Genomic DNA, 12,500 nt, shown 5'->3' on the forward strand with positions numbered 1-12,500 from the left:
CTTCCCTCTCCCTCCCTCCCTCAATCCCCCCCTTCCCTCTCCCTCCCTCCCTCCCTCCTTCCCCTCTTCCCTCCGCTGCAGAGCAACTGTTGGAGTTCATGCACCAGCTGCCAGCCTTCGCCAACATGACCATGTCCGTGAGGAGGGAGCTGTGCAGCGTCATGGTGTTTGAGGTGGTGGAGCAGGCGGCCACCGTCGTCCTGCAGGACAAACAGGAGGTACAGACGCACGGACGGGCAGCCAGGCAGACAGGCAGGCAGGCAGGCAGGCAGGCAGACAGGCAGACAGACAGACAGATACTAGAGCAGGCAGACAGACAGGCAGACAGGCAGACAGGCAGACAGACAGACAGACAGACAGGCAGACAGGCAGACAGGCAGACAGGCAGACAGGCAGACAGGCAGGCAGACAGACAGGCAGACAGACAGACAGGCAGACAGACAGACAGACAGACAGGCAGACAGACAGGCAGGCAGGCAGGCAGGCAGGCAAGCAGGCAGTCACTAGAGCTGGGCGATGAATCAATTTGATCAAATAATTTGATGGCTTAGGATGTTCAAATTGAATTTCACTTTAACTTGGGTAATTACGGTACGGAACCGCCACCGCCGCTCCCCTGGGCTCCCATAGTCCCCCAACCCCCCCTCCCCCCTTGGGAGGTCTCTTCAGACACAGGTAAAATATCAAAATGGCAGCACTTAAAAAAGTGTGGAGTTCGTTCCGAAAAAAGCCTCCGTCTCCTCAGTCGTCTGGGAGCGTCGGACCTGGAGCAGACCCCTGTCAGACCCCTGTCAGCTGTGAGAACGTGTCTGAAGTCTGTGGCAACGAAAAGCAGCAGCACAACTCATTTATAGTATAAACAGAGCTGGGATTTTTTTTTTATTAAAAATCGTAAAAATTGGGTGTGGTGGGAAAAAAATCGGGAGATTTTATTTTTAGGTCATATCGCCCAGCCCTAACAGACACCCTGACTCACTAGCACTAACCTAGTCAACATTGTTACACACTATAGTTTCATATGTGTATGAGCTCTCTGGTGCACACACACACACACACACACGCACACACACACCTCCCTGATCACACCACTTAACTTAAATGTATATGATTGAATTATTTAATGATTATTATTATATTACATTTTTGGTTCGCTTTCTTTTTAAAAACGTATGACGTTTGTCATAGATTCCGTAGAAGTCTGTCAGTCAGTGGCACACATACTTTTGTCCATACAGTGTAGTTCAGTGCACCCTCCACTGAACACAATTGCAGTTTCAGTTCCAGTAAAGTGAACCATCTCCAGATCTCTCCCGAGAGAACTTCTCAGCAGCAGAGCTCAGAGCACAGGAACAGTCAATCACTTTACCCTCCTACAGAACTCATTAATTAACTTACATGTCTGGGAAAAGAGAGAGAAAAAAGAAAAGAAAAAAGGAAATCTTTCACGGCTGTCGGAGAGAAGGCGGCTCTCTCTCTCTCTCTCTCTCTCTCTCTCTCTCTCTGTCTCTCTCTCTCTCTCTCCCTCTCCTCTCTCTCTCTCTCTCTCTCTCTCTCTCTCTCTCTCTCTCGCCCCCCCCCCCCCCCACCCCCCCCCCCCCCCCCCCCCCGACAACGTGATAAATCACGCCGAACCGTCAGACCACTTTCTTTACACAAGTGGATGAGGTGCGTCAATAGGGCGAGGCGGCGAGCATAGACACACACACACACACACACACACACAACACGCGCACAGCGCACACCCCCGGGCATGTTGAGGAGCAGACAGCTACATGGGGCAGGCGGGGCGCGGGCGCGGGGTGTGATCTGTCTGTCTGGTGATGGACAGGTTAGTGAGGCGAAGGTTGTCTCGCCTCTTTCTCTCTCTCTCTCTCTCTCTCTTCCTCTCCCTCTCTCTCTCTCTCTCTCTCTCTCTCTCTCTCTCTCTCTCTCTTCCTCTTCCTCTCTATCTCTCTCTCTCTCTCAGCCTGCCTGGGTCTATGTGGGCTTGTCTAAAGGTCAGAGCGAATGAGTCTGTCTTCGTTGCACCAGACTTAGAAATGAGACAGTGTTACAGGACTGAGAGGGGAGATGGGGAGGGGGAGACAGAGAGACAGAGAGAGAGAGAGAGAAAGAGAGTGAGAGAGAGAGACAGAGGAGGAGAGCAGAGAGAGAGAGAGAGACAGACAGAGAAAGAGAGAGAGAGCGAGAGGCAGAATGAGAGGGGGGGGGGGTGAGGGAGGAGAAGGGGGTAAGGTGTAACGTAAGTGAAATAATATTCTGCATGAATCAACGTCTTAAAAAACCACACCACAACCATGATGCACCTCTGGAGTCAAGTTGGTCAGAGTCCAGTCTCTCCTGTAGTAGGTTGTGTGTAGTAGACGGTGTGTGATGTGTGATGTCATCACTGTGCGCCCGCCTGTCCCCCTCAGCTGGACCTGTGGTATGTGATCCTGAACGGAGCGGTGGAGATAGGCCACCCGGACAGCCGGGTGGAGACCCTCTGCATGGGCAACAGCTTCGGCATCACCCCCTCCCTGGACAAGCAGTACATGAGCGGGGTGGTCCGCACCAAGGGGGACGACTGTCAGGTGAGAGCCAATCATTCTCACCTTCGTTCTCACCTCTCTCTCTACCTCTCTCTCTCTCTCTACCTCTCTCTCTCTATCTCTACCTCTCTCTCTCTCTCTTTCTACCTCTCTCTCTACCTCTCTCTACCTCTCTCTCTACCTCTCTCTCTACCTCTCTCTATTTCTACCTCTCTCTCTCTTTCTACCTCTCTCTCTACCTCTCTCTCTCTCTACCTCTTTACCTCTATCTCTACCTCTCTCTCTCTTTCTACCTCTCTCTCTACCTCTCTCTACCTCGCTCTGCCTCTACCTCTCTCTCTCTCCTTTATACAGTACACACTATGTACACACCGCCCTCGAGATGACGTTGGTCTAATGATGGAATCTTAAGTTATGAAGAAAATGTCGTTTTTTCGGGTGTAGCGATGGTGTAAGATTGTAGATGACCAGATGGGGAGGCACAGGAGCTGAGGGAGACAGTTGTCTTAGAAGAGGAAGCAGGTATTTCATTATAGAGGCATAGAGGCATAGACACAGCAGTCTTGGTGGTTTGAGGCTTTGCATTGTCACGTCCCCCAGTCTCTGACCTGATCACTTCCTCCACTTGGTTTGCCACATTTCCTGTCAAAGTTAGCAGCAGAGCCTGAGCTACAGCTTAGACAGTTTCTGACAGACGGATGGGCGGACGGACGGACAGCAGGCTGGAGGGTAAAGCAGACAGACAGACATAAGATTAGTTTAGTTTAGCTGTTAGACATGTGTGTGGTACAGCAAAGGGCAGCGAAGGTTGCATACTGTAGCTGGGCACGACTGTTAGCCACGAGAGCACAGCTGAACTTAAACCCTGTATATGTCAATAGCCTAGCTGGACTGGGTTGTACCACAGAGATGCTGGACTGTTAGCTATTATACTAGCCTAATGACTAGCAGCTAACATAGAGAGGCTAGACTGTTAGCCTAATGACTAGTAGTTAACATAGAGAGGCTAGACTGTTAGCTTATATTACTAGCCTAGCTGGGCACCTGTAGCTAAGGGAGTGGGGCTACAGCCCCCCGTCCCCCCGTCCCCCTGCTTCCATGTCTCTGTCCGGCCCTCGGGAGTCCTCGGTGCTCCTGTTACAGTACCCGGCCGTGGTGCCTAGCAGCAGGCTGATGTACTATAAGTTCACCCGCTGTCCCCATGTCGTTGTGGACCAGTTCGTCTGCATCGCCCAAGAGGACTACTGGCGCATCCTGAACCACGTGGAGAAGAACACACACAAGGTGGAGGAGGAGGGCGAGATCGTCATGGTGAAGGAACACCGCGAGCTGGACCGGGCCGGCACCCGGAAGGGACACATCGTCATCAAGGTGAGGAGGGAGAGGGAGAGGGAGGGAGGGAGAGATGCAGAGGGAGGGAGAGAGAGAGAGAGACTTTTCCGTGAATTCTTCATTTCATAGGCCGCCATACTGTAAATATTTTATTTTGTATTTGTATAGCGCTTTTCCTGCAAACGTTGCAGCTCAAAGTGATTTAATCATTATATAATCTTAATTTAATTATTTTGTAACTTAAATGCAATATTAAAAGGATGGGTTTTTATAATCTTCATTTAATTATTTACTCATTTAAAGGTAATATTAAAAAGATGGGTTTTTAGTCTTGACTTGAACATATTTGCTGAGGTTGCATCCCTAATGTAAACTGGCAGTGCATTCCACAATTTAATGATAATATAATATACATGATAATGGGCCAGACCGACGGCTAGAGCGCGGGGGGGGGGGGGGTGTTGAAGAGTGTAGAAGAGTCCTCACTTCTGTGTTCTGCCGCTTCCGTGTCACTTAAAAAAGCGGCCTGTTTTGGTTTCTGTTCCCTGAAATCCCAGTGGTTTCCCTGGCAACCTCGCCGGCCGGGCGGCTGGGTGGCTCTCATCATCACAAAACTCTGTTAGCGGAAACTCCTTCTGGTCGCAGTGTTGAGCTGTTGTTAATTTCCCGCCGCTTTTTAAACATGGCTGTGGTCTCCTTGGTGAAGGCAGACAGTCTTCACTGCTCGAAGGGGGAGATTGATGAAGTGATAATTAGTGATAATTAGTGATAATTAGTTTTAATACCGCTGGAAAGTGCTCGTTTTTCAATTTCATTTGGACCGCTGGAGGGGTGCTGTTTTGTGAGAGGTTGATCGTGTGTGTGTGTGTGTGTGGACGTCGTGCGGACGTAGCTCCTCTGCCGGAGCGCACCATTCTAAACATCTAAGCGCACACCCGTCGTAACTGCCGCCGTAAATGCAGTAAAGTGCAGAATGATATTGTGGCGATTAGTTTGGACAATGTGTCTGGTTTCAACAATCAAAGTTGCCTTCAAACAAGCACTCCAAAGTGGAAGAGTCTACCGCCAGCAATGGCGTCCCTGCGACCCAACCCCAGAACACCTGTTGGGCAGCAGGGAGACTCGAGAGGACTTCTCTGACTGGGTGCAGCCCCCCTGAACGAGCAACAGTGGTCGGACTTCCAAGTCCAGGAGAGAGCTTACCGGAGCAGGTTGGCAGACCGGAGCCGCCATGCTGACACCTACGTTTCATCGGGAGATCCGAGAAGCTGGCTCCGTCTCATTTCCCTCTTGAATGGAATATTCTTCGGGAGCGGCGTATTTACACCTGAGAACCACTGTGGACACCCGCTCGGCTTATTGATCAACCCACTGGTCTGGTGCGAATAACATCCTGTGTGTGGCAGAACTGGTTGCTGGCTCAGCACTACTGTAACTGACTGTTTCCATAACGTCAAAATGCACTGTTATTATTTATGTCCTTTCGAATTTTACTTTGTATGTGGACATAAATAAAGTATTTAAAATGTGTGTGTGTGTTCTCAGGGTACACCAGAGAGGTTGATCATTGTATATTAACGTGTGTGTGTGTGTGTGTTCTCAGGGTACACCAGAGAGGTTGATCATGCACCTGGTGGAGGAGCCCTCCGTGGTAGACCCCACCTACATCGAGGACTTCCTGTTGACCTACCGCACCTTCCTGTCCAGCCCCATGGAGGTCGGCCGCAAGCTGCTGGAGTGGTTCAAAGTGGACAGCCTCAGAGACACGGTGTGTGTGTGTGTGTGTGTGTGTGTGTGTGTGTTTGTTTCTGTGTGTGTGTGTGTGTGTGTGTGTTTCTGTGTGTGTGTGTGTGTGTGTGTGTGTGTGTGTGTGTTTGTTTCTGTGTGTGTGTGTGTGTGTGTGTTTCTGTGTGTGTGTGTGTGTGTGTGTGTGTGTGTGTGTGTTTGTTTCTGTGTGTGTGTGTGTGTGTGTGTTTGTTTCTGTGTGTGTGTGTGTGTGTGTGTGTGTGTTTATTTCTGTGTGTGTGTGTTTCTGTGTGTGTATGCGTGTGCGTGTTGGTGTGTGTGTGTGTGTATGCGTGTGCGTGTGTGTTTCTGTGTGGAAATGCATGTGCGCTACAGTACATGAATCAATACAACTTGTGCCAGCTCAGCTGTCCTTGCTGTGAAAGGGATGTGTTCAGTGTAGATACTGTGTATACTGTATATATATAGTCCATAACTGATTTAACATACCATTAGTCTTCTCCTGTCAATAGTCGTCACGGAGACGTCATTAGAATCTGAATCCATCTTCCTCTTATTAAGGGGGCCCTTCCCCTCTGAGGCAAAGTTGCTGATCCAAGCACACAAGCACACACACACACACACACACACACACTCAAGCACACATGCACACATGCACCACACACTAGCACACACACACGCACACATGCACCACACGCACGCACACATGCACCACACACGCACACACACACACACACACACACGCAAACACACCCCTCTCTGTTCTAAGTAGTCTGTCTCTGCTGTGTGGTTTCTACATGAACTTAAAACCCTAACCTTTGCTTTAGATTAGAACAAAGCACCGTTTATATTTTCAGCCACTGCGTTTCCTCGACTGTCTCTGTTCAACCAAACATCTGACTGTCTCTGTTCGACCATCCGTGCGATCTGTACACTTCAGCAGTGGTTAGCTATCTGATGACGGATGGTTATCTGTCCTAGGAGGCACGGGGTGTTTCTCTGAGGCGTTTCCTGTGTAAACAATGCCCTCCTTATGTCCTCTCTCCTGCAGGTCACGAGGATAGTGTTGTTATGGGTCAACAACCACTTCAACGACTTCGAAGGTGACCCGGCCATGACCAGGTTCTTGGAGGAGTTCGAGAGGCTTTTGGAAACCACAGTAAGATCGTCTTTTGTGTTCGGCGGCGGTGGGGTGGGGGGGGGGTCTGTTTAAAGCCTGAAACAATGAAACAACGATGAGTTTAAAAACCTGCATTTCCACACCTCAGGTTGACTCAGAGGTTGGTTAGAGTGGTTGTGGTAGAGCTAGAGTATTAGAATGTTAGCGAATGTGTAAGGCCAGGTCAGTGGACGAGGTGTTGCTATGGTTACACAGACACACGCATGCACGCGCACACGCACACACACACACACACACACAGACACACAAACACACAAACACACACACACACACACAGACACACACACACACACACACAGACACACAAACACACTCTAACATGCTCTCTCTATCCCCCCCCGTTAGAAGATGAAGGGTCACCTGCGGCTGTTGAACATCGCCTGTGCAGCCAAGGCTAAGTGGAGGCAGATCACCCTGCAGAAGCCGTCCAGGGAGTCGCCTCTGCACTTCAGCCTGCAGGGAGGCACCGAGAGGGGCTTCGGCATCTTCGTAGAGTCGGTGGAGGAGGGCAGCAAGGCCGCGGAGACGGGACTCAAACGAGGAGACCAGGTGAGGCGGTGGTAGCCCCCCCCCCCGCCGTGACTGGATGTTTATGTAGGGGTAGGGTGGTAGTGGATAGGGAGTGGTGATGGGTGGTGATCAGAAGGTCAAATGAGTTCAAATCCCCACCTGGGAACACCATCACTAGTGTGCCCTTGAGTAAGGCACTTAGCCCTACGTTACTCCAGGGAGACTGTCCCTGTAATCTCTAATTGTAAGTCGCTTTGGATACAAAAATGCAGTTAAAATGTAATGTAATGTTGTGTTTCAGATCATGGAGATCAACGGTCAGAACTTTGAGAACATCTCTTACCTCAAAGCGATGGACTTCCTCAAGAACAACACACACCTCTCCCTCACGGTGAAGACCAACATCTTCGGTTAGTAACGTCTGCCCTTAAGCGGAAGCTGTGTCCTTCCCTCTTGGGCTCCACCATATCCCTTACCTTTATATTTACTTAACCCACGAATCAATTTACAGTCAATCAGTCAATCAATCAAGTATACTAGGTCAGTGTCCCGCCATTGACCTCTCTCCTCTCCTCTCCTTTCCCCTCCCCTCCCCTCCTCTCCTCTCCTCTCCTCTCCTCTCCTCTCCTCTCCTCTCCCCTCCCCTCCCCTCCCCTCCCCTCCTCTCCCCTCCCCTCCCTCTCCCCTCACCTCCCCCTCCCCTCCTCTCCTCTCCTCTCCCCTCCTCTCCCCTCCTCTCCCCTCCCCTCCCCTCCTCTCCCCTCCCCTCTCCTCTCCTCTCCTCTCTCCTCTCCCCTCCCCTCCCCTCCCCTCCCTCTCCCCTCCCCCTCCTCTCCCCTCCTATCCCCTCCCCTCCCCTCCTCTCCTCTCCCCTCCCCTCACCTCCCCTCCCCTCCCCTCCCCCTCCCCTCCTCTCCCCTCACCTCCCCTCTCCTCTCCTCTCCTCTCTCCTCTCCCCTCACCTCCCTCTCCCCTCCCCCTCCTCTCCCCTCCTATCCCCTCCCCTCCCCTCCTCTCCTCAGTGTTCAAAGAGCTGCTGAGCAGGATGGTTCACGAGAAGAAGAACGGCGGCCCTCACATCCCCAAGATCCAGGAGAAGAAAGGCAACCGCTTCTCCATCCCGGACCTCCCGGGGGACATGGAGTTCCCCACGGACCACAAGAGCACCAAGAAGATGAAGGCCAACACCGTCTCCGGGGGCCGGAACAAGATCCGGAAGATGCTGGAGAAGACCCGCTTCAGTATCCTGCCCCCCAAACCCTTCAGGTGAGAACAGGTTCCCGCCGCGTTGTCTTTCTGCGTGTCAAGGGGAGACGCCGACTCGTTCAGGTACCGTAGGAGAACGAGGTAGCGGAGAACTTGACGAGGTCTAAACAGAGACTGTTTAAAGGAGAACGGCTGCGTGTTGAAGGTAGGGAACCGGAAACCCTTCAGGCGCTATAGGAGAACCGGAGGGGGGAACGTCAGTGAGTTGGGGTAGGGAACCCAAACCCTACAGGTACTATAGGCACGGGACAGACATGAGAGTCAGTGTGAGGGATGGGGACCCTGTCCAGAGGTCCAGAAGCAACCTTGAGCCCCCTAGTCCCTAGACCGTTTCACATTGTCCTGGCCAGAACCCATACATTGCATCCATACTTGTGCTGATCTGAAAGTGTTTGGATAGGTATACGCAAGATGGTGATACAGTAATTCCACCTGGCCTACTGTATTAGAAGGCAAGGTGGAGCTTCCACCATATTGGTTATTCTCATCAAATCCCCTCAGATCTACACTAGTGTGTAGGGTCTAGTGTCTATGGAGCTGAGGACAAGGGCCGTTTTGTTCTTATGAGAAGTGGATGGGAGGGGGGGGGGGAGAATGAGGAACTGAAAGAGTTGTGTTGAGAGAGTATCGCGTTTCCTTCTTCTCTTTCGCTTTTAAGATGAAAGGGAAACGACGTCCATATCATCATCATCATCATCCTCCTCCCCCTCCATTCCACCCCATCTCCCCGACAGCTGAAGCAATCCCTCCGTATAAACACAAAAGCTTTCAGAAAAACACTCGAGGAACAAACAAAGAACACAACGGCAACACATATTCTTTCCCCCCAAACATGCAATTACATTTTTTCACATTCATTCCACGTCCTCCCGGAGCTCTCATTAATCTTCTATTATTGTTTCAGTCTCGTCTGCGGCGGCAATCACGTAGGAAACACGCTCGAAAAAAAACATCAATCTCACCTCACCGCAGAACCTCGTCCCGCACCGCGCTGTAGAGACTCCTGATTGCTCCCGTTTCATCCAGCCACTTTGCATCACTCAGTCATTGATCCGAACGCTCCGGCCAAACAAAACGTCTTAACGAGGCCTCCCTTCATCCCGCTGGCTCGGCCCGAGGAGGAGGAGGAGGAGGAGCGCGGAGATGAAGGGGAGACTGATTTAGCATCGTTAGCACCGTTAGGCTTCATCAGCGGTCGATTATAAAACACTTCCCGTAAGCTTTCCCATAAACACAGACACACACACACACACACACACACACACACGTGCGCATGCGGAGAGCCGAGCCGGCCAGGTTTAGCGAGGATGCTGCTAACGCCGCTCGCCTAGAGTGAAGAGTGAACTTTACGTCATCGGATTGATTATTGCGAGAGTTCGGTTTCGGTTGTAGATGATTTAGGGACGTAGCTGTCGGTGGCTTGGCTTTATGGTGCCGTACCCTCTCAATAGACTGCTGATGAGGACGTAGCCCTTTAATATAGTAGAGTATACTGTGTGTATATATATATATATATATATATATGCCGTTTAGCTGACGCTTTTTATCCAAAGCGACTTACGTACTTCCCGGCGGGAATCAAACCTACAACCGAAGTGTTGTTAGCGACACGCTGTACCCAACTGAGCCACAGAAGAGCACGTCCCAGAGTATGAATCAGGAACAAGCCGTACCCTCTAGAGGTTGGCTTTGTGTTGGGAGTACAATACCCCATCTCTGTTGGCCTGGCTGTCCCCTGTCCCCTCTCCTCTTTGACTTTACCACAGTAAACAGCGGAGAAAAACATCGTAGACACAGCCGCTTCCCTACTTGTCTTTATCCCCCCTGGCCTTGGCGCTGTGCTGCCTGAGAGGGAGGAGAGGGAGGAGAGGGAGGAGAGGGAGGAGAGGGGGGAGCTGTTGGAACCTCTCCGCTCACCAAAGTAACGGGAGGACTTTTAAGTAGAAGTACAACAGTGGTGAGAGATTGGCGTTTCTCTACCCTCCCTACCGGTTCCCTCTCTGGCCTTGGTGCTGGAGTGCCTGAGAATGTTGTTTCCGTGACGACAACGATGATGATGATGACGCCGATGATGACGATGACGATGCTGGTGAGGGGAATGCCAGAGGAAGGACAAAAGCGGTACTGTACTCTCAAGTACATGAGGTTCACTTATCGACCAATCGGATGATTTAGCGCTGTTCCATTGGCAAGCAATAGACTTGTTCCTGTACTTAGACTTGGGACGGAGCCGAGGGTGATTTAGTGGGGGGTGTGTGTGTGTGTGTGTGTGTGTGTGATGGCTGTAAGGCCTGTCTGTGTCCCGATTAGTCTTGCAGGCCTTGTCGTGCTGCCTCCCACAAATTACACATTCCGTCCGCAGGCTCATGGCCTTCTAACTGATGATGGATGTGGGCGCGCCGATGAAATACGCCTGTCGTTATTTGTCTGTTCTGAATCTATAGTCAACATCTCCCCCGGCATAAACAACCAGTCGCTAACGTCCGGACTTCCGATGTGAGCTATCTGCGTTAGCGATTGAGATTTATTTTCGATTTACAGATGACGCGATTTCCACCTTCTATCGGAGCAACCTCACCTACCCCACCCAACACCACCCAACACCACCTACCCCACCTACCCAAACTCCTCGGTTAGAGGTGTCCTCCGTGTTCTCGGAACATTCAGGCGTACCGCATGAGCTGAAACGGATGACTTGAGACTATGGGCAGTGCATATATATATATATATATATATATATATATATATATGTTACGGTACATGTGGGAATACGGTACATGTGGGAAAACTAGGGTTAGGGTTAGGTGCTACGTCGACTTGGTACATGCTGGCATGTCTAACCCTAATCCTAATCCTAACCCTACCCCTAACCCTAACCCTAGCACCCTAGCACCTAACCCTAGTTTTCCCACATGTACCGTTATCCCACATGTACCGTAACATATATATGCCATTTAACTGATGCTTTTATCCAAAGCCACTTTCATTGCAGTGAGTGCATACATGTTGTCAGTATATATGGTCTCAGCGGGAATCGAACCCACAGCCTAAGCGCTGTTAGCGCCACGCTCTACCAACTGAGCCACAGAGGACCACGTGAACGTCACCCTAGAGAGTCTCGCTCTGCAGCGTTGTCCACGCTCCGTCACACCCCACACCAACCAGCCAACGCCTCCTCATATCCTACATGTTACAGGATCTATATGTTATGGTACATGTGGGAAAACTAGGATTAGGGTTAGGTACTACGTCCACTTGGTACATGCTGGCATGTCTAACCCTACCCCTAACCCTAACCCTACCCCTAATCCTAACCCTAACCTTAACCGTAGCACCTAACCCTAACCCTAGTTTTCCCACATGTACCGAAACATATACACTCAACCGTGCCACATTCAAAGTCACTTAAATCACATTTCTTCCCTCTTCTGATGCTTGCTTTAAACTTCGAGCAGATCGCCTTGACCATGTCTACATGCCCAAAATGCGTTGAGTTGCTGCCACGTGATTGGCTGATTAGATATTTGCCTTTCAACGAGATGATGAAAAGGTGTACCTAATGAAGTGGCCGGTGAGTGTAGCTCCTACATGGCAGGGTCTTAAAACCGCACTCTAGGCTTACTCCCAGCGAACGACCGGGTCTGCACCTGTAGAGGTTATTGTCAGTTAAAAATGTTGTTCATAGTAAATAACCATTATTCAGGCCTATTTGTCTTTTTATGTGTGTTATGTGTGTATTGTATGTCTACCGCCTGCCTTTGTCTGTGTCTGTTCTGTGTTTCTGAATGTATGTTATCCTGTCATGTCTTTCTCTGTGCTGCTGCTGCGGTCCTCAAACACTGTACTGTAGCTGCTGTACGTTGCTGTTGATGTTCTTACACTCTGTCCTCTCTCCTCTCTGCTGTCTCTGTCACTGCCTCTCCCCTCTCTCTCTC

At 50.7% G+C, this 12,500-nt stretch overlaps 1 protein-coding gene across 1 annotated transcript in view; it reads left to right on the forward strand.

Moving 5' to 3' along the window:
- The window catches only part of rapgef6 (Rap guanine nucleotide exchange factor (GEF) 6), a gene marked incomplete at both ends in the record, with an annotated part of 44,806 nt that overhangs the window by 2,015 nt on the left and 30,291 nt on the right, over positions 1-12,500 (forward strand). Inside the window, 8 exon segments of the mRNA XM_080549412.1 lie at positions 82-218; positions 2,415-2,573; positions 3,750-3,902; positions 5,467-5,631; positions 6,661-6,768; positions 7,135-7,338; positions 7,601-7,709; positions 8,322-8,565. Of these exon segments, the coding sequence (XP_080405538.1) occupies positions 82-218; positions 2,415-2,573; positions 3,750-3,902; positions 5,467-5,631; positions 6,661-6,768; positions 7,135-7,338; positions 7,601-7,709; positions 8,322-8,565 (1,279 nt within the window).

Source organism: Nansenia antarctica (assembly GCF_963989245.1).
Source record: "Nansenia antarctica genome assembly, chromosome: 20".
In the NCBI taxonomy this organism is placed as follows: Eukaryota; Metazoa; Chordata; class Actinopteri; order Argentiniformes; family Microstomatidae; genus Nansenia; species Nansenia antarctica.